General features: G+C 44.6%; 1 protein-coding gene across 1 annotated transcript in view; it reads right to left on the bottom strand.

Annotated features, from left to right (window-relative positions):
- PCSK2 (proprotein convertase subtilisin/kexin type 2) overlaps nucleotides 1–24,582 on the bottom strand; it is a 230,315-nt gene that overhangs the window by 87,752 nt on the left and 117,981 nt on the right. The window contains exons 3-5 of the mRNA XM_061126390.1: nucleotides 17,398–17,511; nucleotides 15,356–15,464; nucleotides 9,998–10,035 (exon numbers count right to left, since the gene is read on the bottom strand). Of these exons, the coding sequence (XP_060982373.1) occupies nucleotides 9,998–10,035; nucleotides 15,356–15,464; nucleotides 17,398–17,511 (261 nt within the window). The remainder of the gene's footprint in view (nucleotides 1–9,997; nucleotides 10,036–15,355; nucleotides 15,465–17,397; nucleotides 17,512–24,582) is intronic.

Genomic DNA, 24,582 nt, shown 5'->3' with positions numbered 1-24,582 from the left:
GCCCAGGTCCAGCACCAGATGGGTATCCATGCCTGCAGCAGCTCTGAGAAGTTCCGTGTGTACTTTTGGATAGATGGGCAAAGACCCACTGTTCTTATCAGTAATGTGAACAATCACTATAATCCTTTGATTCTGAAGCAGGGAAGATGGTCACCCCTGATTTACAGAAGGGGAAACAGAGGACCACGATGCTCGAATGAGGCATTTTTGCTCACAGTGATTCAGTGGGATCCCTCAAGCTGGGGCTCCTTGAATAGCTGAGATTTACACTAACCCTCTTACTTAAAAAAATTGGCAACGTTTGAGCTATAAAACATAGGCCTCCTATTTCCATAGCTTAATGAAAATATCTCCCACACACTGTAATACATCCTATTCTTCCGCCCAGCAGAGCACTCAGTGTGGAGGGGCTGTGTGCCCGATGTTCAAGGTACAGACCTCCCTGCCGTCCTTGGGACGGTGGTGAGCAACACGACTCCAAGTCAAGCCCGGCGTCCTGCACTTGGCTTCAGGTTTTAATTATCGGTTAGTAATTACGGGTTCTTTCTTTGTGAAAAATAATTTCCTGTAGATTGCGAGCCAGCAGGGTTACCATGGTTGAGAAGCTAATCTTATTGCTATGTCAGAGATTCCCTCTGCCTTGGCCATGCAGGATGGAAAATGCTGTTTTGCCTGAAGCTCCAGACTGTTCAAATGTAAGGAGGTCAGGATTCCAACACAGACTCTGAGATGAAGGCTTGTGGGCAAGTGATTTATTAAAGATGTGCTCCCAGGGGAAACCAGTGATGGAGGGTGGGGGTGGGAAGCAGCTTGGAACAGGCAAGGAAGCCAAACCTGGGTGTGATTTCAGGCGAGTCCAGCAGGGGGCCCCGGAGGGTTGGTTACAGCCTAGCGTTTTCCCAACCTGAGACAAGGCCTTCATGCTCCTGTAGGCAGCTGAAGATTAACGGGTGTACCAAGACCGGATGTACATTCCCGGACTCACCAGCTCTCCACGTATGAGGGGCAGGGCAGGTTCCAGGAGCCCCAGGGCAATCCTCCAAGATAGAGCAACAGGTACCGGAAGCTGAGGCAAGGCCAGACGGCTGCCAGGGTCGGGGCACGCAGAAATCAGGTTCAAAGGGTGGGAGAGGCAGACTCTGCTCCCGAGGGCCCGCTCGGGTGGCTGAAGGCAGGGGCAGCCGTGCAGAGTGTGGGTCAGGAGGACTTGGCTGGGAGGGGCCGAGGGCCTTGAAGCTCCAGCAGAGGGACTCAGAGGGCTTCCCCAAGTAGGCCCAGATTTGGCCGGATGTGCGCCTTGGCCATGTGGTGTGAACGGTGAGGTTCGCAGGATTGGGACCCGAGTCCAGGACTAGCTCTTCTCTAACCTGGTGTGTGGCCTCTGGCCATTCACCCTCATCCTGGGCCTCAGTTTCCTCCTGTAGTGAGTGAGGGACTTACACAAACACCTCTCCAAGCCTAATAATACTATTAGCATCTATCCATCCAACCATCCATCTATCCAGTCATTCATTAACGGAAGAGTTTCTATTAATGATCTCCTTGGGGAATGAAGCCTTTGGTTGAGTCTCTCATGAACAAAAGAATAAGAACACATTATCTTGTTCTTAAAGTCACTTACATTTAGTTGAAGAGGCTGTCACAGGCCTTTAGGAAATTTCGGGATAAGAAAATGATTTTAATAGGTTACTTATAGTCTAGGCTTCTTGGTAGAAACAAAACTCCAGATGAAAAACCAATTAGAAGCCAATGACCCTTTGCTCAGTATCGTGTAGATCAAGCTTCTAGATGAGTTCCCATGCTATATCGACGCAGGAAAACACTCTTTAAATGCATTCAAGCCTCTTCCTGCCTCCAGCTTTCAGGGCCCACTTGCTTATTCTCCTTTCTGCTTCCCCATTGTGGGTGGTGTTTTTCCTTCTGGGTCAGCACTGCACGTGTCATGATGTCATGATATCATGTCACATCTACAGGTGTGCCTCTCACACTGAACTTTGAGCTCCCCAAGGGCTGGGACCAGATTTCTCATACAACTATTCAGGCACCTTGCACAGTATCTTCAACACAGTAGAAATTCAATACGATTCTCTTAACCTTTGACTCGGTTCAATGGAAAAAACTAGTCAACTGAGCAATACAGAAAAATTAACCAGATTTTTTTTTCCTCTTGGCTTTTGCCTGGAGTTGGAAATCTAAAAAAAGGTTCTTACCCCCCAATATTCAGTCTGGCCTCCTGGTCGAGTGCTCACGGTGATCTGGCCAGCATTAATGAGTACATCAAAAGAAACCCAGCTCCTTCTTCCAACAAAGGTTGTTTCAACCTCAATTGCATATGCAATATTAATGTGCTTTATTTAAATATTAATCAGCCTAAAAGCCTGAAGCGATGCATGCAATCAATACTTCTTAGCATCTGAGTCATTCAGGACTGAGGCCTGGTCACTTCCGGCTGCCACCCTTTTATCATGGCAGCTTCCCGGCAAGCACAGGGCCCAAGCTCAAAGCTACCTGCTGCAGGCTGTGTTCTGACAGCCCTTCAGGGCGCTCCAAAGGCCCCTCTTCAAAGCCAGTCACAGTTAGGAGCCCATCAAAAGAGTGGAAAAATACAGGTCCTAGGGGGTGGCCTCTTTTCTTTTCCAAGAACTTCCGTTGGTGAAATTACAACCCTGGAGCATAAATAATGTTCCAAATTTTGAACTGAAACAAAGAGCATAATTTGTCTTCTCCCATCTGAGAACTTACTTTCATTCCTACCAACCTCGGAAGTTCTAAGCATTACAGAAAAGGAGCTCTTGCTTATCTGTAGGTGGATTATCCATGCTGAGAATCATGTTCTCTCCAGGTCTTCAGCCACAGGGGTGGGTGAGGGAGTGTGGGGGAAACCTCAGTTAACCTCCGTGGTCCTCTGTGCCCCTCACGAGTGACACAGGTGATGCAGCACAGGGTGGAGGTGGATGAGGGCTGTACCCCAGCGTTTCCCATCACTACTAACAGAGGCCCAACACGCGATTGAGGTCCTGATCTCATTTGCAAAAGGATTGACTAATTAATATGCAATTGTGATTGATTAATATGCAAAGCAATTTGACACAGATTCATTAAATGCCTGCTCAGTGCTGTGCTAAATGATAAAAAGAACACAAAATTGAAAAGGTACACACTTCCCTACAAAGAGCTTGTGATCTGGTTGCAACAGGGTCATACATTTGTTGGAAATAGCATTGTTGAGTAAATAAATGGATGAATGAATGAGGAAAGTGTCAAAACAAATGATGAGGTGAACCATCAGAATCTGGTTGTTGTTTAGTCATCGTGTCTGACTCTTTGCCACCTCACGGACTGCAGCACACCAGGCTTCCCTGTCCTTCACCATCTCCCGGAGCTTGCTCAAACTCATGTCCATCGAATCAGTGATGCCATCCAACCATCTCATCCTCTGTCATCCCCTTCTCCTCCTGCCTTCAATCTTTCCCAGCATCAGGGTCTTTTCCAATGAGTCAACTCTTTGCATCAGGTGGCAAACGTATTGGAGTTTCAGCTTCAGCATCAGTCCTTTCAATGAATAGTCAGGGTTGATTTCCTTTGGGATTGACTGGTTGGATCTTCTTGCAGTCCCAGGGACTCTCAAAAGTTTTCTCCAATACCACAGTTCAAAAGCATCAATTCTCAGCACTCAAAATCTGGGAATATTGTCAAAGAAATACATGTGATGAGGCTTATTCCTAGAGATTTTGTTTCTGTAGGTCTGGGATGGGGCCAGACAAATTTGTTTTCTCTTAGGCTGGGATGGCCTCAGTCACTGTGAGAGGACCTGGAAGAGGGTCTAGCACGGGAAACTGTACAGCTGCTGCATAAAAATGACCCTAATATGTCAGTGGGACCTCTTCCTTCCATCTGGGCTTTGAGCAAAGGGTCCTCTCTCCCTGTTTCTTCTGTTGGCTTGGATGTTCTTTTTCAAATCCATGTTTGAGATTGACTTGGGTAACCTTCACCTTGCATTCTCTGCTTTCCTAGCCTCACAGTCTTACATTGAGTCTGGAGGTGCCCTGTTTTCTCTTTTGATAACGTTAAGCTCGTGTCCCTGTTTCTCCATCGGGACAGGCTGCCTGTGTCATCTCAACTTTTTTCAGAAAGAAATGGATGTTAATTGAGCATCTGTTATCTTTCAGGGGCTTCCCAGATGGCTCAGTGGTAAAGAATCCACCTGCAATGCAGGAGACTCGGGTTTGATCCCCAGGTGCGGAAGATACCCTGGAGAAGGAAATGGTAACCCACTCCAGTGTTCTTGCCTGGGAAATTCCACAGACAGAGGAGCCTGGCAGGCTACAGTCCACGGGGTCGCAAAGAGTCGGACACGACTGAGCGACTGAGCACACAGGAGATACACACACGGTCTTTCAATGATACCTCACAGCACACCTGATAGGAAGTTAAAGTTCACAGAGGTTTACTTGGTGAGTCTAAGGTTGCACGTCTGTGAGCCGGGGAGCTGGGAGTCGCGCTCAGGGTTCACTCAGTCTCCATGTTGGCCCCGGGGTGTGCCAGCCGCTCCTCCGGTGTCAGCCCCACGCCCTGCCTGGCCCTGCTCTGTGTGGAGAGGCTCGGCTTCACCTGTCCCACACCCCGAAAGCTGCCACCTCGGTCACACCTGCCTGTCCTGCAGGCCTGGGAGGACCCCAGGCTTGGAGCTGCACCATGAACACGAGATCATTGCTGCAGGGGACCACCCAGCACAAAGACAATGACCCCCGCTGCCTGCCCACCCCTCACCTGCAAGTCACGCCGCAGGCCTATGTCCTCATGGACCACAGGCTCCTCTGAAGAACCTCTGTGTCTGGTTTCTCTTCCTCGGGACTCACCCACAGTGAGCCCAAGTTATGGCCATCTGATTGAGGTGGAGCCCATATCCAGACCGTTTCTCCAGAGAGGCTGGGTAAAGGAACACTGATTTCAGCTTGGTTTGAAATAGGGACTTGGCCAAGACTCATTTCATGTTGTTACTATTGAGATGAAGAGACATTATTTATTTGGAATAGTGAGTGTTTACCAGAGAGAGTGGATCCTCAGGTTAAATTCAATCAGAGAACAACAGAGCAACAGTGGAAGTGGCCACTATCATTTCGTGCTCCTAACACTCAACAGATTTAGGGTGGTGCTGTTGAATTAAATTAACACTAATTGCTTCCCTGGTGGCTCAGAGGTTAAAGTGTCTGTCTGCAATGTGGGAGACCCAGGTTCGATCCCTGGGTCAGGAAGATCCCCTGGAGAAGGAAATAGCAACCCACTCCAGTATTCTTGCCTGGAGAATCCCATGGACGGAGGAGCCTGCTGGGCTACAGTCCACGGGGTTGCAAAGAATCGGACATGACTAAGCGACGTCACTTTCACTTACATTTATATATTAATTTGCAGCTTTCAGAGGATTTAAATTCTCAGTTCAAATGGAAAGAATGTTGGACGACCAGCCTACCTTGAGTCTTGTCTTTTAATACACAGAATAAACAAGATTTGATAATAATTCTGCTCTGGGAAACATTTTTCCTGGTTTGATTATGAAGAAGTTTTTGTCCTTTTGTCTAAGAGCCTCTGATAGGGGCTTTTATTTCTCACTGAGCACATTTCTGTTTATTTTAACCTTTAATAAATTGCCAAGTCACCCTCCCTCAGGCAGATGTTGCCAGGACCCAGCCTGTCGTTTCCACATTCTTGAAGGGCTCCAGCTGCCTATTCCCACTTCTGTTTGTGGAGGGCCCTTCCTGAGATGTTGGGGAGGGCAGAGGTGCTGGGGTCTTAACGTCCCCTGGGAGCAGCCCTCAGCAGTGACTGATGGGAGCTGCAGTGGAAACACCCCAGCTTCCAGGTGTCCCACCCCGTGGGGGAGAACTCTGGTGCCCAGCATGTGCTCACAGATGCCCCAGTGGGATTAAGTTCCAGCTGGTTTGCCATGGTGACTTGCCTGAAATGCACCTCCTGCCGGCTGCCTTCCTTCTTGCGTCTCGTGCTGTCTGCCTCTTATCTTGCTTCCTAAAGTCACCTCCCAAATAAACCACTTGCCCTCAAACCCTGTCTCAGGTCTGCTTTGGCTGGAACCCAAATGTGGACCTTCCCAAAGTAAGTACATTTCTCTAGAAGAGCACTGGCTAGTTCTCGAATCCAAGCCATTAAGTCACCTAACAAGGTGTGAAGCTGCCTGTTAATCCTTTGCTCAAACAATTTTCTAGTTTATCACCATCCACTGACTTCACTGCCCTCTTGGGCAGGTCTACTCCACTTGCCATCCTCATTCTGTTAATTGTAGTGTAAAATTTTTAATTAAAAATAAAGAAGACAAATCTGGCAGCTTTAAAGTTGCTTTAAAGTAGCTTTAAAGTTGTCACTCTCAACTCTATCCAGAGTGAAGGAGACACGTGACTGGTGAAAACTAGCTGGTTCAGGTTTTCCGCTGAGGAGTTAAGGATGAGTTATTTGGGGGTTCAGTTTTCTCACTTCTACCAAAGACAGAGGACATTTTCAAAGGCACGTATAGTTAGATATACTCACTTCGTAAAGTTAAAAGTGTTTTGTGAGTGAATTTGGTGAGTGCTGAAGACATGGACCTTCATCTGGTTGGAAGTTGTTGAATCATGCAGTTCTCTCCAGAGCTCACAGTTTCCATTTGGGTCTTAGATGTCATCTAGTTTAAGTCATTTCTTCAACAACCCTGCCAAATGGCCATCAATGCTCTTCATGAACATTCTCAGGTCAGGAGAGCTCATTACTTCCTGGAGGAGCTAATGCTTTTTATTTACTCCTTAGTCATTCGTTTTTGCTTTAACTGAACTAAAATCCTCCTGCAATGGTCACACATTGGTGGGAATTTTCATGGGAGAAACTACTGAACATGTTGAATGCCTCATCCATTCTAGAGAACTGGAAATGCTTGAAAACGTATTTAATGTGCTTCTTAAGTTGTGGTTTCCTCCCCCCCCCCCCCCCCCAAATTCTTTTCACTCTCCTTAGCTTGTTGTGGTTTGGAGACCCTCAACCACCCTTGTCACCATCCATCACTATCTCTCTAAGAGTGAGATGCCCATTGGAGGCAACCTAGTTGTCCAATTATTGGGGATTGGAGAGTTTAAGTAAATTACCACATGAGGCAATACTATATAGCTTTTATAATCAGGTTTTGAAGATGATTTGATAATATAAAAATATCATGACATAACACATGGAAGTGGGGGATACTGTATAAGCAACAAGAGCCCAATTTTATTAGAAATAAACACACAGAAATGAAGTCCAAAATATGCCAAAATGTTAAGAACGGTGATATAGCTAGCTCTGAATCTGTTTTATGTTTTTCCGCATGTTCTATAGAGGACATGTATTTATTGTTTAATTAGAAACATTTGTTTTGGAAAGAAACAAAGGAAAGAAAAGGAAAAAAAGAAAATGGCACTCAAAGAACTCATAGACTTTTCAGATGTGTTCTGATATTGCAGATTTGAGGGGAGCTAATGCCCTTCAATATGTATCTTTCACTCTCCCAATTTCAGATGAGAGTTTTTGGCAGGTGAATGACACTGTCCACTGGCATGGTACCTACCATTCATCAGAGCCCCGAAAGAATTTTTTCCCACTTGAATTACTGTCTCTTGTTAATCTGGTGACTGGTGTTGAATTCCTATCTCTTGTTAATCTGGTGACTGGTGTTGAATTACTGTCTCTTGTTAATCTGGTGACTGGTGCTGGGAACAGCTGTCACATAAACACTTGGGCTGAGCAGGGGTGGCCAGGTCAATCTCCAGTAAGGGCAGAAAGTGGCCTTAGAAAGAGAGAGGCATGTGCTGCCCACTGTCCAGCCTGACTGGCAGCCACTCCACAGTGATGCCGTAGACGCTGCAAGAGGAACTCATCCAGGGAGGAGACTAGAAGTGCCTCAGTTGCAAGGGCAGCCCTGAGGCTGAACCTCTGCCTGCAACTGGTTGTCCCTACCATTTCTCCATAAGGGAGGGCCTCCAAGATCAGAACCTGAAGAAAACGAGGCACATGCATCTCTCCACCTCTCCTTGGCAAACTCTCCACGGTTCTGCATTTCTGGGGGAGGTAGGGCTTTGGAGTAGTCCAGGTTATCGTTATAGTAAAGCGATCACTTAAGTTTAAAGGCTTTGTAGATCTTATCAGGAGTCAGCAGGTGACTTGCTGGGTCAAAAGTCAGAGCCCAGACATTTACTGTGATTCCCTGTTAATATTTCTCCTCTGTCAAAAGTGGTAAAGAATCGGCCTGCCAATACTGGAGACACAAGAGGTGTCTCCATCCCTGGATGGGGAAGATCCCCTGGAGAAGGAAACGGCAACCCACTCCAGTATTCTTGCCTGGAAAAGTCCATGGACAGAGGAGTCTGGCGGGCTACAGTCCATGGAGTCGAGAAGAGCTGGACACGTGAATGCAAACATGGGGCTTTCAAGGAGATGGACAAGGCCCTACATGGGGTGGTCCCTCCAAGGAAGTGGAGGAACAGCCAGGCAGTGGCTCTGTGTACCAGCAGGGAGGTTGGAGAGGAGGAGCAACTGCTGTCCTTAGACTTTGCAGATGGTTGGGAGTCTGAATCTATTGATACAGCTCCTAGACAGTTCCTTCCTTTTTTTGGTCTATTTTTTAAAGCCTTTACTGAATTTGTTACATTATTGTTTCTGTTTTACCTTTTGGTTTTTTGACCCCAAGCCATGTGGGGTCTTAGCTCTCCAAAAAGGGAATGGAACCTAAACCCTTTGTGTTGAAAGGTGACATCTTTACAACTGGACCATCAGGGAAGTCCCAGTTCTTTATTGCCTGATCTAGCAGAGTGGATTCCCATCCATCCAATGAGCTTTGGATTGATGTCTGTCGTTTCTCTCTGGAGGCACATTGGCTGGACAACACCGATGCTTAATTTAACTTTTTTTTTCCATTAAAAAAGATGCTCAGCCCAGTGTGCACTCTTCTAGATTGACAAGGCCCACGAGATCAATAGAAACCCAGCATGTCTGTGTTCTGCTTCCCGATTTCCTGTCCACCACACGCATGTAAAATCTCCCTTCTTGTTTTGCAGTGTGGACACTCACACCTTCTAGGAAGAACATGGATCCCCAAATATTTCTTCTTGTTAATCATCTTTCCTCTATTTAAATCTATATTCTCTAAATATATGAGTCTTCTCAGCCACCAAAATATATTTTTTAAAAAATACCTAGATCTGGAAGTTGTAGGAGAAATATAGCGTAGTAATAGTTTGGGTTATTTTAAGTGACTACACTGATGCTTGAATGGTATACTCCCTGGGGTTATAGTAAAGCGATCACTTAAGTTTAAAGGCTTTGTAGATCTTATCAGGAGTCAGCAGGTGACTTGCTGGGTCAAAAGTCAGAGCCCAGACATTTACTGTGATTCCCTGTTAATATTTCTCCTCTGTCAAGGGATGCTATATGCCATATTTGGATTTGTGGGGAAAGTCAGTGTGCAGAGCTCATCAGGACAAAGATAATCTTAAGAAAGTGGCATGCTTGCTCTCATAGAGCTGTGGGTGACGTGCGAGTTGTTGCCTTCTTGGGCTTTTTGCCATCCGTTTTGTCCAGCAAGAACCCAAATGGCTCATTTCCACCCTCCAGTCAATGTCCTCAGCTGGAGCTGATTTTAAACTTTTCCAAGGCCCTCTCTCCCTGCTCCCTCTACGTTTTCTTTCTTGACACTTTGTTCTTTCAGACCTCGTTTCCTTCTTTTTCCCTCTGAACTCACTCACCTTGCCTACTCCGGGCCCCATGCCCCATCTGTCTGTCTTTGACTCGAGCTGCGGCTTCCACAAGATGGGCCGTCTGGCATGCGTGCGTGTGCAGGGTACCTGTGTGCCGGGTACCCGTGTGCCCTGGGTGTGGCCTACGTGCAGGCAGGTGTGTGTGCGTGCGTGTGTCCTCCCACCACCTGGGGCACCAGAGCATTCAGGACACGTGTGATTCCCCACACAGGGCAGCGTGCACTTACGTAGTTCGAGGCCAGGTCCGGGTGGAGATAGTCGATTCCTGTGAAAAGACAAGAACACAGGAACAGAGTGTTAATACCTGCTGTGTGTCTTCAGGAAAGCTGCTCAAGAAGGCGCCTTCTGTGTGGGTGTCAGAAGATGGTGAGGGGGTGAGCGCTGGGCCCCCGCCTCACATACCCCTGGGGGAGGGCGCTGCCCCCGCCAACCCATGTAGAGCCAGGGGCCACCGGATGTGTCAGAGGAGTGAAGCCAGTCACAGCTCGTGGCCCTAGCATAACACTTCTGACACAAATGTTAGCTTAGTGGCCCCAAGATGGACGTCTCATCAGAGAAGTGATCTAAGAGAGATTTGTGGAAGTCCTGACATTTCTGAAGCATCAGTTGGCATTTCTTCTGAAATGAAGCCTGCCCTGGGGAGGAAAAGCGGTGATTATTTAACAGGGCTCAGACAGCAGTGGATTAGGAGAGCACTGCCAGGCACGGAAATAACAAGAGAAACATGGCTTGGTGAGAAAAACCATTAGGCAAAGGGCAAGTGGCTTCCTGGAGGTGTCCCAGGTGGGACTTGGTTCTTGTTTTTGCAGAAAGCTTTCCAGGGAGCCCGAGACCATGAGTCTCCTGGTGGGAGTCCTGTGCTTTCTCCTGCTTGTGGCCTGTCTTGCTGTCCAAGGGTCACTGCAACAGTAGGATTATGGTCCCTGACGCTGCTGGGTTCCATCAACATGTAGATCTCAGAAAGCACTGTGGAACTTCAAAGGGAAAATTGCAAAGCTCTCATCCAGGTCTGTAGTATCATCTAATCATTGAAAAGCAGCAACAACATCAGAGCATCCAGCCCTCTCAGAGATTGGCTGGGTTCCTGCACTACTTAGTATCATGGTTATGAGTGTAGACTTTGGAGTCAAGGACCAGAGTTTTAATCCCAACCATGCTGCTGACTGGCTGAGTGACTTCAGGCAAGGTGCTTGCTTTTTTCTCAACCCAGTAGGAGTGAAAACAGTGTGGTCTTATTCCAGAGGCATCAGTAACTCTATTGGGTTGCAATATTTGCAAGCCAGAGGCATCATTAAGTCTTGATCATCATTAAGTGTCGATTGTCTTTACTGCATGCATAACAAGGCCGGGCCACATTGTAGCTTTGTTCTGAAAAAAAGAACTTGCATCCAAATGTATATTTTTAAAAAGAAGTTTTCCTTTTTTTTTTTTCTGGTTGCACAAGTAATTCCTGGACTGGGAGGTCACTGATCTACTGATGTTTTCACATCAGAAGCAACTGCTGTCTACAGTTTGGGAGACTATAGCCAGGCCCTTCTCTTCCACCTCTTTTACCCTGCTCCCCCAAACTGCAGGAAGACAGGGGGAGGATGATATAAAGGCTAATATTTTTAAAGTTTCAGACCTTTGTTCTGGACCCTGATTCAGAGAGGTCAGTGTAGGCTATGGGATGGAGCTGGGGACAAGCACAGGCTGTGAGACTACCAGATCCAGTTCTATCCAGGCTCAGGCACTGAAATGTTTGTGTGACTCTGGCCACATAGACTCTCTGAGTCTCAGCTTCCTCATCTTTGAAACGGAAGTACTGTTCTCCTCGAAAAGCAGTTTTCAAGGTCAGAGCCAGTTCATTGAAAGTGTTTAGCTTGCAGTAAACACATAACCAATTACATTCCTTGCATCCTCATCAGTACCTTCACTGACCACATTTCTAGAATTTCGTGGATGGTGCAGAGAAGAAGAAATATTTCAAAAAGTTTACAGGCTTTATTTTCTTGAGCTCCAAAATCACTGCAGACAGTGACTGCAGCCATGAAATGAAAAGATGCTTTTTCCTTGGGAGAAAGCTATGACAAACCTAGACAGCATATTAAAAAGCAGAGACGTCACTTTACTTACAAAGGTCTGTCTAGTCAAAGCTATGGTTTTTGAAGTAGTCATGTATGGATGTGAGAGTTGGACTATAAAGAAAGCTAAGTGCCAAAGAATTGATGCTTTTGAACTGTGGTGTTGGAGAAGACTCTTGAGAATCCCTTGGACTGCAAGGAGATCAAACCAGTCAATCCTAAAGGAAATCAGTCCTGAATATTTATTGGAAGGACTGATGCTGAAGCTGCAGCTCCAATACTTTGGCCACCTGAGGCAAAGGGCTGATTCATTAGAAAAGACTAAGGGCAGGAAGAGAAAGGGGTGACAGAGGATGAGTTGGTTGGATGACATCATTGACTTCATGAACCTGAGTGTAAGCAGACTCTGGGAGATAGTGAAGGACAGGGAGGCCGGGTGTGCTGCAGTCCATGGGGTTGCAAAAATTCAACATGACTGAGTGACTGAACAATAATAACAACTTGGTTTTAGAGTGTTGTGTTGATATTAAATTGTCCTATATGTTTGTTGAAATTGGTTACATTCTGTGCACTCATTGTTAGGCAAAACATGTTGTTACAAACAGATAACTTGAAAAGATACGCACACATGCAGAGAATACCTTTCTTTTTCCCTAACAGTTATTTTTTAAAATACGGCTTCCTGTTCTGATGATTCCAGTTACTTAGGAGAGGAATTTTCTAAGATGTGGTAGTCTCATCTCTGTGATGGGAAAATATTGAAGCCAAGAGATACTTTGAAGACAGAAGGAAATCAGAATCAAAACAAGATAAATTTAGCCTAATTAAAATGAAGGATCTTTAATTAGGTTAAGTGGAAGACTGAATGTTAAGTCAGAACAGACACAGACTTTGGTCTGAGGAAGAAGATTGTTGATGGATGGATTAAGGATGACAGATGTGATCCAGAAAAGTAATAATGAACTAAGCATGAAAATGATAACCTGGTAATTAAATAGTATTTCAATGTTTGGGTATATTTCATTATCTTTTGAGGTGGAAGGCACTGAGTACATCTTCTTAATCAGCTTATTTATTTTTCAATTCTTGTATGATTAATGGATTAATTCTTGTTTTCATTTACAGGTTTACGTTCAGCAATGAATGCCAGGTTCTATGCAGGTCTTGGAAAAAACACAGACATATAGACACAGAACCAGAGCTGAATAGCCACCTAAGGCTTGCAGTCTACAGGGGGCGCTGACTCATCACCAGACAATCATGATGCAATATGGTGCACGAATGACAAATACTTGGTTATATTTTTGTTCATAAACCATTAGTATTTTGTCATTAGTTTGAAAGTCTACTCTGCTGCTGCTGCTGCTAAGTCTCTTCAGTCGTGTCCGACTCTATGAGACCCCACAGATGGCAGCCCACCAGGCTCCTCCGTCCCTGGGATTCTCCAGGCAAGAACACTGGAGTGGGTTGCCATTTCCTTCTCCAATGCTTGAAAGTGAAAAGTGAAAGTGAAGTCACTCAGTCCGGTCCCACTCTTAGCGACCCCGTGGACTGCAGCCTACCAGGCTCCTCTGTCCATGGGATTTTCCAGGCAAGAGTACTGGAGTGGTTGCCATTTCCTTCTCCAAAAGTCTACTCTGCTGCTGCTGCTAAGTCGCTTCAGTCGTGTCCGACTCCGTGCAACCCCACAGACAGCAGCCCACCGGGCTTCCCCGTCCCTGGGATTCTCCAGGCATTACAACAGTCCAAATCCTCAGGAATCGCTGGCAGTTCTGGAGCACTCAGGGAATCAACAAAGGGCTCCCTGTTCATATCCTTCGCTACAATGTTAACAGTTCAGTTGAGCTTTGGAGGTTTTGTTAAGAGCACGGTGCCTGCCTGTGACCACTTTTAAGGGTCCTGCTCTGATCCCCCGGATGCTTGGTGATGAAATGGTGATTCCAGCATAACCTAGGCAGGTTCCCCCCAAACCTACATGCATCTTTCTCCTAGGTGAGCTGTCCTCAACCGTGGTGCTTTCTGAGCCAAAGCATCAGGAAGTAAAAACAGGTAAGCTGCCCACATTGGCATGAGTGTGTGCATACACATACACACACACACACACACACTCACTCTTGTGAGAGCTCCTTTTTTTCCTGTGAAAGCCCTCGGCCACTGGAGAAAGCTTTTGCCTCCACTTCAAAACATCTCACACCTCAGAAAAGACGGCATTGTTTTCATGTCGATATTTAACTGAGCCCGCACAAAGACACGCCGGTTTTAAGCACGCTGTCTATCCTTATTTTCCATCAATCCTGCTTCAAAGGCTTGCTTTAAAACACATCATATTCTTTGAGGATCTTGAGAAGAGAAAGGCTCCATTGCTTCATCTCTGTACAGACTTTACGTGTAATTGGACCAATACTGCCCAGTGGAGCTTTTATGGAGGATCCAGACGGCTGGTGAAAGGTGAAAGTGCATTCCCAATGAGAAGCCTGCAGGGTAGAGTTACTCCAGGATCTTGGCAGAGCCAACAGCACTTGTAGTTAGAAAAACAGCAGTTCATCAAACCCTTTGGTTTTCATATCATGATCTATAAAAAATAAAGCTCTGCTAAATCTTTGTCGGGCAGGCATGTGGGATAGAATTAACATTACAGGGGGGCAAGTATAGTAAATTGTAGTCAGTTTGCTTTACCAGGGCTCATTCTGAAAGCAGCAATAAAGTCAAAATGCTCCAAATGCCAATCCTGCTACTAAAAAGCTATTTTGGGGATCTAGAGCCACACTGCCTAATGGAACTTTCCATGATGATAGAAATGAAGTGGAATTGAACTGCCACTAGCCCCATGTGGTTATTGAGACCTTGAAATGAAGCGAATGTGATTGAGGAACTGAATTTTTAATTGTATTTAGGTTTAACTAATTAAAACTTAAATATAAATAGCCACATATGGCTAGTGGCTACTACATTGAACAGTGTGAATCTAGAGACATAGGTGGTAAATATAAACAGGTTTAGAAGTTGTTTCAAGGTAAGATATAAGCAATGTTTGCTGCTGTTGTTGTTTAGTCTCTAAGTCCTGTCTGGCTCTTTTGTGACCCCCATGGACTGTAGCCCGCCAGGCTCCTCTATCCATGGGATTTCCCAGGCAAGAATGCTGGAGTGGGTTGCCATTTCTTTCCCCAGGAGATCTTCCCAACCCAGGGATGGAACCCACGTCTCTTGCGTTGACAGGGGGATTCTTTACCACTGAGGCACCAGGGAAGTCCAGTGGCCCCAATGAAAAATTATAGTTCAGTGATTGTCAACTTTCATTTGTTCATTAAAAAAATGTAAACTTATTAATTCAGTACGTATTTGTGAAGGGCTTGAGGATCACTGATGTGAGGAGGGCAAGGATGTCGCCACAGTATACATGACCATGCCCAGCCTCTGGCCCTGCCTCTGACTAGCATCTCCCAAACGATGGCTCTTTTCCGTTCCAGAGACATGCAAAAGACACACTTGGTTCCAGATGAGTGAAGCCTTTGGAATACTCACCATCGTCCATAATTCCAATGGTGACACCTTTCCCTGTGTATCCCAGCTCCCAGGCTTCTGCCACATTCAAGTCGAGACCGGGAGTACCATCAGCTTGCCCGGTATTGATCTGGTTCAGGAATGCAGAAGCAGAGGCTCTTATTAGTTTGGTGTAGATGGTAAAGCACCAGATGGTAAGTATTTGCTTGACATACTCTGCGGCCACCTGATATTTCAGGGCCAGATCAGAGTCACGTCTTCCATGAAACAGGACTTTGGGGTGTTCCCTCCATCCACCTCTTCTAGTCTGCTCCTTCTGTTTTTTGATACATAGAACACTGATATTTTCTGTCTCATGGAAATACGCAAATGCAATTTCTGTCTCCCTACCTCTTATTACTGGATCATCATCTTTAAACTCCTGAGGGCCAACATTGCAAGATACCCTCCCCAGTTTAGAATTAAGTGCTCACAACTCTTGTAACTCTGTACCTATTCCTCACTTTCAGAATTTAGTTTGTATTGTCTTGCTTTATTCTGATTTGAATAATTTCCTCACTAAATAACAATATCCTTTGCAAGAGGGAGCATACTCTATTTACCTTTTTAAGTTCAATATCCCCACACCAAGTCTCACTTAAAAATATTTGTTGAACTGAATTAAAGAGAGCTGCCTCACCTTTAGTGCAAGTTCTAATATAAGAAATAAAAAAGCCTTCCCGCTTAAAAAAATCAAAAAGGAAAGAAAAGGAAAAAAGAAAATTCCATACAAATAAGTTCACTACCCTCTTCTTATGCATTTTTGTCCTGTGGAGATTCTCTCAAAGATAAATCATTAAAAAAAAAAAAATAGGGAAGTTAGAGCTGGCATTGACAGATGCCCATAGTGAAAAGTAGCTGGTACGATGCTTCTGAAACATATGAATATCATTAGGGCTCTTTATAGAAATGACTACTACTCTTGTAGGAACATGTGAAGATGACACCTCATGCCCTGGAAGTTAGAACCATGTGACTAGTTTTGGCCAATGGAATGTGAGTTTACATGCCATTCATCATGTCCAGGCAGATGCTTTTAGAGCCAGTGTGTGATTTGCTTTTCCCCCACCATTGAGCTGCTCATGTAACCAGGGTTGGGATGCAGCTAAGATGAAGCCTGGGTACCTAAGGGATTTCAAAGTGTTGGGTGCATAATGTGAGTGAAAACAAGCTTTGATGTTGTTAGTCCACTCTGATTTGTGGGTTGTTTATTATTGTAAGAAGCCTAGGCGATCCTAACACACATAAACTTATTCAGTTGCCCAGACTGGATTTGTAGGATTCCCTCCCCCGAAGCCTAGAGCATTCTCCAGCTCTGAAACTCCAAGGGAAAAATTGTGATGCATTCCTACAATGGGCTGTTTATAAATTACAAACATTTACAAATTAGTCACCCCTCCTGTTCCATATATCCTGTGGTTTGGGTTGGTTTGGAGGCACATGAGCCCGTCTCTTTTAAATGTAACCCAACCCACCCAAATAGGTCATGAAAATATATTCGTTTCACCAGACAGACTAGGATTCCATGCCTTGAATCAGTTAAACCCTACTGAATTGACTGCCGTCACTGCAGGAAGCGCCAACAGATGGTACTCCTGTGACTCTAGTCTCTGAGTTCTCCTGCTTGTGAGATCACCCGACTCTTTCTCTTACACCTGTGGCCCCATCCTGGCCTCCCAGTCCTCTGCCTTTTGAGGCCCTGGTTACTCCTCCCATAACTTTGACTTGACTTTCACATGTTTCTGCAAGTCTTCACTTATACACTTGTCTGGGAGAAAACGAGCAGCTCTTGGTAGTTGCTTTGAACCCAGAAGGTCATGGCTGTTTAGCAGTTCCAGAGAGAAACCAGATTAGAGAAGGAGATGTGTGGAGGGTGATGGAAAGTCAATACTGATCAGAGGGAACAGAAAAGTTCTCCGAAGCTGGTGCTGGCTAGCATCCCACAGGCTAATGAGGAAATAGAAATGCATTTTTATCTGAAGTCCCAGGATGAGAACCATCATGAAAGGCACCGAGATGCTTACCAGGTACCATTGCTTCGTGAAAAGAGGGTCGTTCATGTTGATGTCGATCTCGTTGATGTCTCTGTACCCTCGCTTTTTTCGGTTGAATCCTTCCTGCTGCAAGGCCCTCTTTACCTGGAATGACAATGCTTGAGTGTTACCTGACTATCGACTGAACACCCCTCTTCTAGAATTCATTTCCACAAATTCAAATTCCGTTTGTTTATAATGTGTGTGTGTGTGTTTTCTTCCCTCAGTAGAAGTTGAGCTCATCTCATGCACACTCTTACTTTCTGATTATTTCCCAAGATAATTTACTGTTGTTGCATGGAACACAAAGGCCATGGGGATGGCCTTCAGTGAGTTTTGTGAAAATAAGAATTAGATGGAGATAAGGTGGTAGGGGGCATTAGGTGAAATAAAACAATGAAACACTTGCATTCAGGGAATGAATGTGATTTCTGAGAGGGAGGGGAGGACCCATCACAGACTAGTTTTCTGGAGGCACCATAGTGTGGAGGAAAAGTTAAAATTTTACATAACCTCCTTCTCCTTCTGCCTCTGTAACCCAGCTTGCTCCTTACAAAGTCTAGATCAGGTAGGTCTCAGAAAGTGGGGACTCAGAATACTAGGAACTGGAGTTTATCTCACTCACCCTTGTCCTGCTCTTTGCAATCACCCTAGCCCCTGCAAACCCACAAACCTGCTTAATCATTCCTGTCCCTGTATAAAAAACTCTGTAACGCCTTTGTTCAGGGCTCGGAGGCCCGGAGTAATAAACCTGAGTTCTCCAACTCTCTGAGTGTGGTGCTTGTACTGGTTTCTGCAGCATTTCCGGAGGCCCCAGCGAGATTCCAACCATGCCGGCCCCTTGAGCCACCAGACTGGTGGCTTGTGAGGGAACCCCGAGATGAACGAGGAGGTGCACCAGCTGACAGTGTTCCGGGTTCTCTTTCGGACCCGTGTTCTGACTCTCCGGATGGCTGAGCCCCGACCGGACTCATTGGAGGGACGGACCAACTCACCAGGAATGGCCACAGGAAAAAGTAAGGCTCCGGGCCGGTCCCCAGGCAGGGACCTACTCCAATGGGTAGAAGAGGAGGCTGATCACTTCCCTGGGCTCCCAAGAAGGGAGCATCAGATAGGGAGAATTGGGGACTCTGGAGGAAGGGAGGCATTGTGATAGCCTCTGAATGACTGTGAATGCGTGATTGCTGATTGAATGGAGTGAGAGAATTTTTTTTTTTTTTTTGAAACTGCAAAGCCAATTCTTTTTACATATACAATTAAAAACAACTAGCTTGTTAAAAGGCCTGCCTAGGAAAAAACTTGAAGTTAACCCTTTCCATGTCCTTGAAATACATAATCAACTTTGCCTGAGACCTTAGTCTTGGACAAATTAGAACTTCAAGCAAAGAAAAAAAGGTGTCAAACATATAAATCTCAAACAAAAAACTATAAGATCTCTGTCAGTCTTTCTGTCTGGATTTATGTATGTCTCAGTGTATGTCTTTTGTTTTTTCCTGATAATATTGTTGAAGTTGTAAATGAGCTCTAATTTAATTGGCCTAAAGAAAAGTAAGTGCTTACAAATAAAACAATTCTAAATACAGGAAAAATTAGCCTAAATAAATTTCAGGTTCACATGAACTGGGAAATATTCAATATTAAATATCTAGTATTAATGTTTGTTTTCTAATCTAATAAAGAAGTAGGATGTATGTTTTTAATACAAAAAGTATAAAAAATAAAATTATATTTTATAAAGGGAAAAGAAAGTAGGTCTGACTTACAGGTGGCTATTACAGAAAGTGATTAACAAAGTTTGTGGAAAGTGGACCCTAAAAAGTTTTGTACATGATTAGGACTAAGTTTAAAATAAATTTAATTAAGCTTACCTAAATGAGTTTAAAGTAAGCTGGTGCAAAACTTGAATTTGGCTTTTCTCTCTGTTAAGAGGACATACTTTCTTTAGATGTTGAACTGCTTTTATTAATAGATTTAAGTTTCTTTACCTCTTAATTGATCTGTTCTGTATTTACCTCTGAAATCTTTTGTTAACTTTGGCTAAGTAAATAACTATTATTTCACAGTAACGTATATGATCCCACCTGACTGTTATAAACCCTTTTGATATTTATCGACAAAACTTCCTAAATAATTTGACTTCCAGCTAACTTTGGGGTGCTTCAGAGGGCCCCTGAGACATCCCAAAGAGCTATTAAGCTACCGGAGTTCATTGGACATGTTAAATTACATGGGAAGTACTGTTAAAAGAGTGAAAAATCTTTTTAGGTTATACTGTATGGTTGATGTTACTAATGTAGATATCCTAAAATTATGTGAATTTCATACAGATCTGATATACCCTGATAAAATATGGTCAATTATAATTCTAGTTATCATATTAAAGTGTTATGACCAGGTTTCTTTCTCAATTGCAACAGAATCAGATTTTAAACATGCCTTCTATGGTTTTATTCTCATGTCTTTAGAAAAATACTACTAGTTTTTCAAGATTTACAGAAAAGACTTTCTAAGATTAAGTAGGTAAACAAATTTTGTTGTGAACAGTAAGCTGGTGCCAGACTGGAAATTGGTCTCTCTATTTAGAGAACAAAGTTTTCTTAGAATGCAGCTTTCGATAACAGATTATGGGTATTTTTGCCTTTAAGTGATTTATATTTGTTTTAAAAACCTTCTTGCTACTTTGATAAAGTAAATAAACATTATTTAAGATTATGGTACATGTAGACAAAGCTCATTCTGCTTCAACAACAGCAACAAAATAGTCCCTCATGGTTAGGCTTTTGCTATCCTGATGTCCTTCAAACATGGTAAGAGTCTGCTCCTAAATCGGGAAATTAAAAATGGATAAACAACAGCTGAAAACCAAAGAGCCAGGGCTATGGGAAATCCAAGAGCTCCCTGACAGACCTCATTTTTATTTGATGGGTTAAAGCCTTCCCTGGATACAGGGTTAATGCCCTCACAATGAGTTCTCCAAAAAAAGAAAAAATTATGTTTAACTAAACATTAAGTTCTAGTTTTGTTAATTAAGGTCTGTGTTTACTAAGACTTACTTGTGAGATAGGTCCTTGTTATGTTATTTTGCTAAAAGCTTTAAATAAGTTATTAAAAAGACACTCTAAGATGGTTTCTAAAGCTTATCTTGGTAACCAACCTTTGGATAAAGGTCAGATGCTCCATGATGTACAACCAGGAGATGAACTCTTGGCTATAATCATTTAACTGAGTCAGATGACCTGGGGTATACCAGGCTATATCCAATGAACATTCTTGGCTTAAATTCTTCCTTGTGACCTTATTAATAACTGCTAGCTTTATTGTTTTCTATGTAGCTTGTTTCAGAAGATTATTTCTTACATTACCAAATGTGTGACTGAGCTTGTGATGAAATGCTGATATGATGTTCCATATGAGATCATATGAGATCAATAATTGTAATAATGTAACTCTAGATTTGGGAAGAAGCAACAAGAAATATTTTCCTGGACCAAGAGGCTAGTAAGACAGGTATGGTCCAGAGACTTTTGCTACTTACAAAGCCTGGTCTAGTGACAACACATTGAGTGGCCTGTCAATGGAATCTTTGTTAGACCTGGGAATGAGCCTTCTCAGCACCGCAGGACACAATGACCATGCAATGCCCCCAAAACATGATCAAATATGTGGCCATGAAGGGGCCCTGCAGACTGGAAGTTGGCCCTTGCCAGCTGCCTCTACAAAGATTAAATCATGACCACTGCAAGATGCTGACCTTCAACACCCCCTTGAAAGGAGTTCAGGGTGGAGACAAAAAGTAAGGCACTCTGTACTCTGGAAAAAACCTGGAAAAACAGGCCTTCAGATAGATGTTTACAGGTAAAGATTTTTATGAGTCCAAATTCTTGCATCTTCTCATACCTAGAGAAACGCTAATGTCATGAATCAGTGTCTTGACCTGGTTCTGCTGGCTAGCCCCTCAGCAGCTTTCCTACTTCTATTAATCTTTGGGCCAAATATCTTTAACTTTCTGGTCAAATTTGTTTCTCCAAGTAGCAGTACGAGAAGAACATCCCCTGGCCAACACCCAGACAATGCTGGAACAAGCTGCCTTATCATCCTGTTGATTCTCATTGCCCTCCATTAATGCACCCCAAGATCCTCAGGCTGTTCTCCCTTTGTAGATCTTATCTGGGAAACCACCCCAGTAATAGAAAACCTCAACGGAGACCACCAACAACTAGCTGACCTGGAGATGTCCCGACACCTCCAGGCCCTGGAAAAGTCTTCCTGCCATATCGCCTGAGAAACCTTAAAAAGGACAGCCATTCCTTTGGGCAATTGGGTTCATCTCTGTCAGCCAGGAGATGAGATATGGGTTAAAGTTTAAAAGAAAGAATCACTTCAGCCAGTTTAAACAGGCCCTCACACAGTTGTCCTGGCAACCCCTGCTGCTATTAAAGTTATAGATGTCATCCCTTGGATCCACCACACCAGAGTCAAGAAGGCAGTGGCTTCCTGTGATGAGGACACCTGGAAAGCAGTTCAGGACCTCAAAAACCTCCTCCAGGTCTGGTTCCGAAGACAATGGCCCTCACCCATGAAGGACGCTGAGCCCTGCTCTGGTCACTTCAGAAACTGCCTAGTCCACGCACGGCCGAAGCTTGAGGATTCTTCAGTCTTGCTCCAGCCACACTCTGACAGCTGGCTGGTCAGTGCACGGCAAAGCTTGAGGATCTGGCTATCAAAATATCGATGGAGTTTCATCGTCAACCCTGACCTCTATCCCTAATTGGTATTATTGCTGTGCTTTCCATTACAGGACCAGGTAGACTCGCTGGCTTTTACGAAATAGGAGGGTTTTACAGAATAGGAGAGGGCTAGACCTACTGACAGCTGAAAATAGAGGACTCTGTCTCTTTTTAAATGAAGAATGAAGAATGCTGCTTCTACATAAAACAATCAGAAATAGTCAGGGACATGGCCCAACAGCTAAGAAAACAAATCATAAAAAGGAGAGAGAAACTAGCTAATTCCTGGGGTAATGAGAACAATATCTGGAACTGGGCATCGTGGCTTTTCCCTTTAACAGGTCCTCTCTTCATGATCTTTGCGGTGCTCTTGTTTGGCCCTTGTATTCTCAATGTGGTTACCAGTTCATAACCTCTCGGATTGAATCCACAAAGTTACGTATGGTAATAGGTCAATGTAGCCCCCTAAGCGATGGGGAACTGTGAGTGTCCTACCAGAACATGAGATGCTGCTTTCTACAGTGAGTGATAGAAGCATCAAGAGGGGAGAATGAAGAGGAAAAGTTAAAATTTTACATAACTTCCTGCTCCTTCTGCCTCTGTAACCCAGCTTGCTCCTTATAAAGTGTAGATCATGTAGGTCTCAGAAAGTGGGGACTCACAATACTAAGAACTGGAGCTTATCTCACTCGCCCCTGTCCTGCTCTTTGCAATCGCTCTAGCTACTGCAAACCTGCAAAGCAGCTTAATCATGCTTGTCTGTGTATAAAAAACTCTGTAACCCCTTTGTTTGGGGCTCAGAGCTTGGAGTGTTAACTCTTCTGGGCCCGCCAGCATAATAAGCCTGAGTTCTTCAACTCTCCAAGTGTGGTGCTTGGTTTCTCGAGTACTGCTTTCTGCAACAACAACAGCCACTTTTGTTGACAGTCCTGAACTATCACATTTGGGAATCAGCCAAAAACAAAACATCAAACACAAGAAAAAAAGAAAAACCTGCCTGACAAGCCAGCAAGTCCACAGCAAAGTTCTAGAAAGTGAGTGAGGGACCCTCGAAGATAAATTGGTGCTATCTTTGCCCATGATGACACTTCATCTTGAGACGGATTGAACCCCAAGCCCTTAGATGGAAATGAAACTTAGGAGCTGAATCAGGAGGCTCCTGGCAACAGCTGGACTTTGTCCCCACAGGGAAACTTTCTTTCCACTTGGGCAAAAACGAACTCATCATGCACTAGCTGTAGCTGAACATCTATACTGCTCTAGGACTATGTAAATGGGTAAAAGGGTGTGTTCTGGGTGCTGTTAAATTTTCACAATTATATTTTGTTGCCAAACGTTCATTTTTCCTTCCGCCATGTTCCCCAGTATATTGGGGCAATGACCTCAAGCCCACCGGGTTCTGTGTTTGTGGGAGTGAAATTCCAGGCACCAACCTCTTGTAAAGGAGCCGAAGCCTCTTTGCCTCAGAGGGTGTCTCTCTTCCAGGGTCTGAATCATGGGGAAATGGTGTGAGGGCAGAAAGGACCCTTGGAGGGTGTTTATCTCAGAGGCTCATTCACCAGACCCCACCCCATAAAAGATCCTTGCCACTGTTGCCACAGCCCAGCCTGGAGCCCCCCAGGACCAATCCTTCAGCCTCCCACAGACCGTGAGGCTTCACACCACTTTCCAACAGATTCACTCTCACTTACATGATCCAGAATCAATTTCAGTTGCCTACACCCATGAACTCAGATATGGGAAGAGGGAAAACAGAAGACGCCACGTTAGGAGTGAAGCTGGAAGCGGGTGAATAGAGAGACCACAGGCGTGACTGAAAACCCTCCCCTTCCTTGCTGCCCTGGGAGGTGAAGGAGGCTGCAGCTGAGCGATTCCTCACCTCCCTGCTCCACCCGTGGACACAGGAAGGCCTGAGCTCATTCACCAGAAGACTTCTTAATTCTGCAAGAAACTGTCCATGTAGAGAAATAGTGGGTGTGCCATTTGCTCTGTGACTTCTTTGTGAGGAGTGGGGAGTCCAACAAGAGACATTCACTGTGATACAGTTAACCCCTACCCCTTGAAAGTGAAGTGAAAGTGTTTGTCGCTCAGGCGTATCCGACTCATTGTGATCCTGCAGACTGTAGCCCGCCAGGCTCCTCTGTCCATGGGATTCTCTAGGCTAGAATAGAGGAGCAGATTGCCATTTCCTACTCCAAGTAATCTTCCCCTCCCAGGGAATGAACCCGCATCTCTTTACCACTGAAACACTGGGAAGCCCTTAATTTACTACCTCAAGCCTCAATTCTATTTAGATTCTTCACAGGTTGGACACCCCAAACCTGAATTTCTTCGTCCTGACTATTCTTCACAAATTTACTGTTTCTTTGTCTGAAAAGTATAAAAGCTGCCTGCTTTGGCCACTTCTTAGGTCCCACGGGTTCTATGAGACCTCCATGTGCATGAATTA

The sequence above is a fragment of the Dama dama genome, chromosome 23, assembly GCF_033118175.1.
Source record: "Dama dama isolate Ldn47 chromosome 23, ASM3311817v1, whole genome shotgun sequence".
Taxonomy (NCBI): domain Eukaryota; kingdom Metazoa; phylum Chordata; class Mammalia; order Artiodactyla; family Cervidae; genus Dama; species Dama dama.
This window is presented reverse-complemented; position numbering and strand designations above follow the sequence as displayed.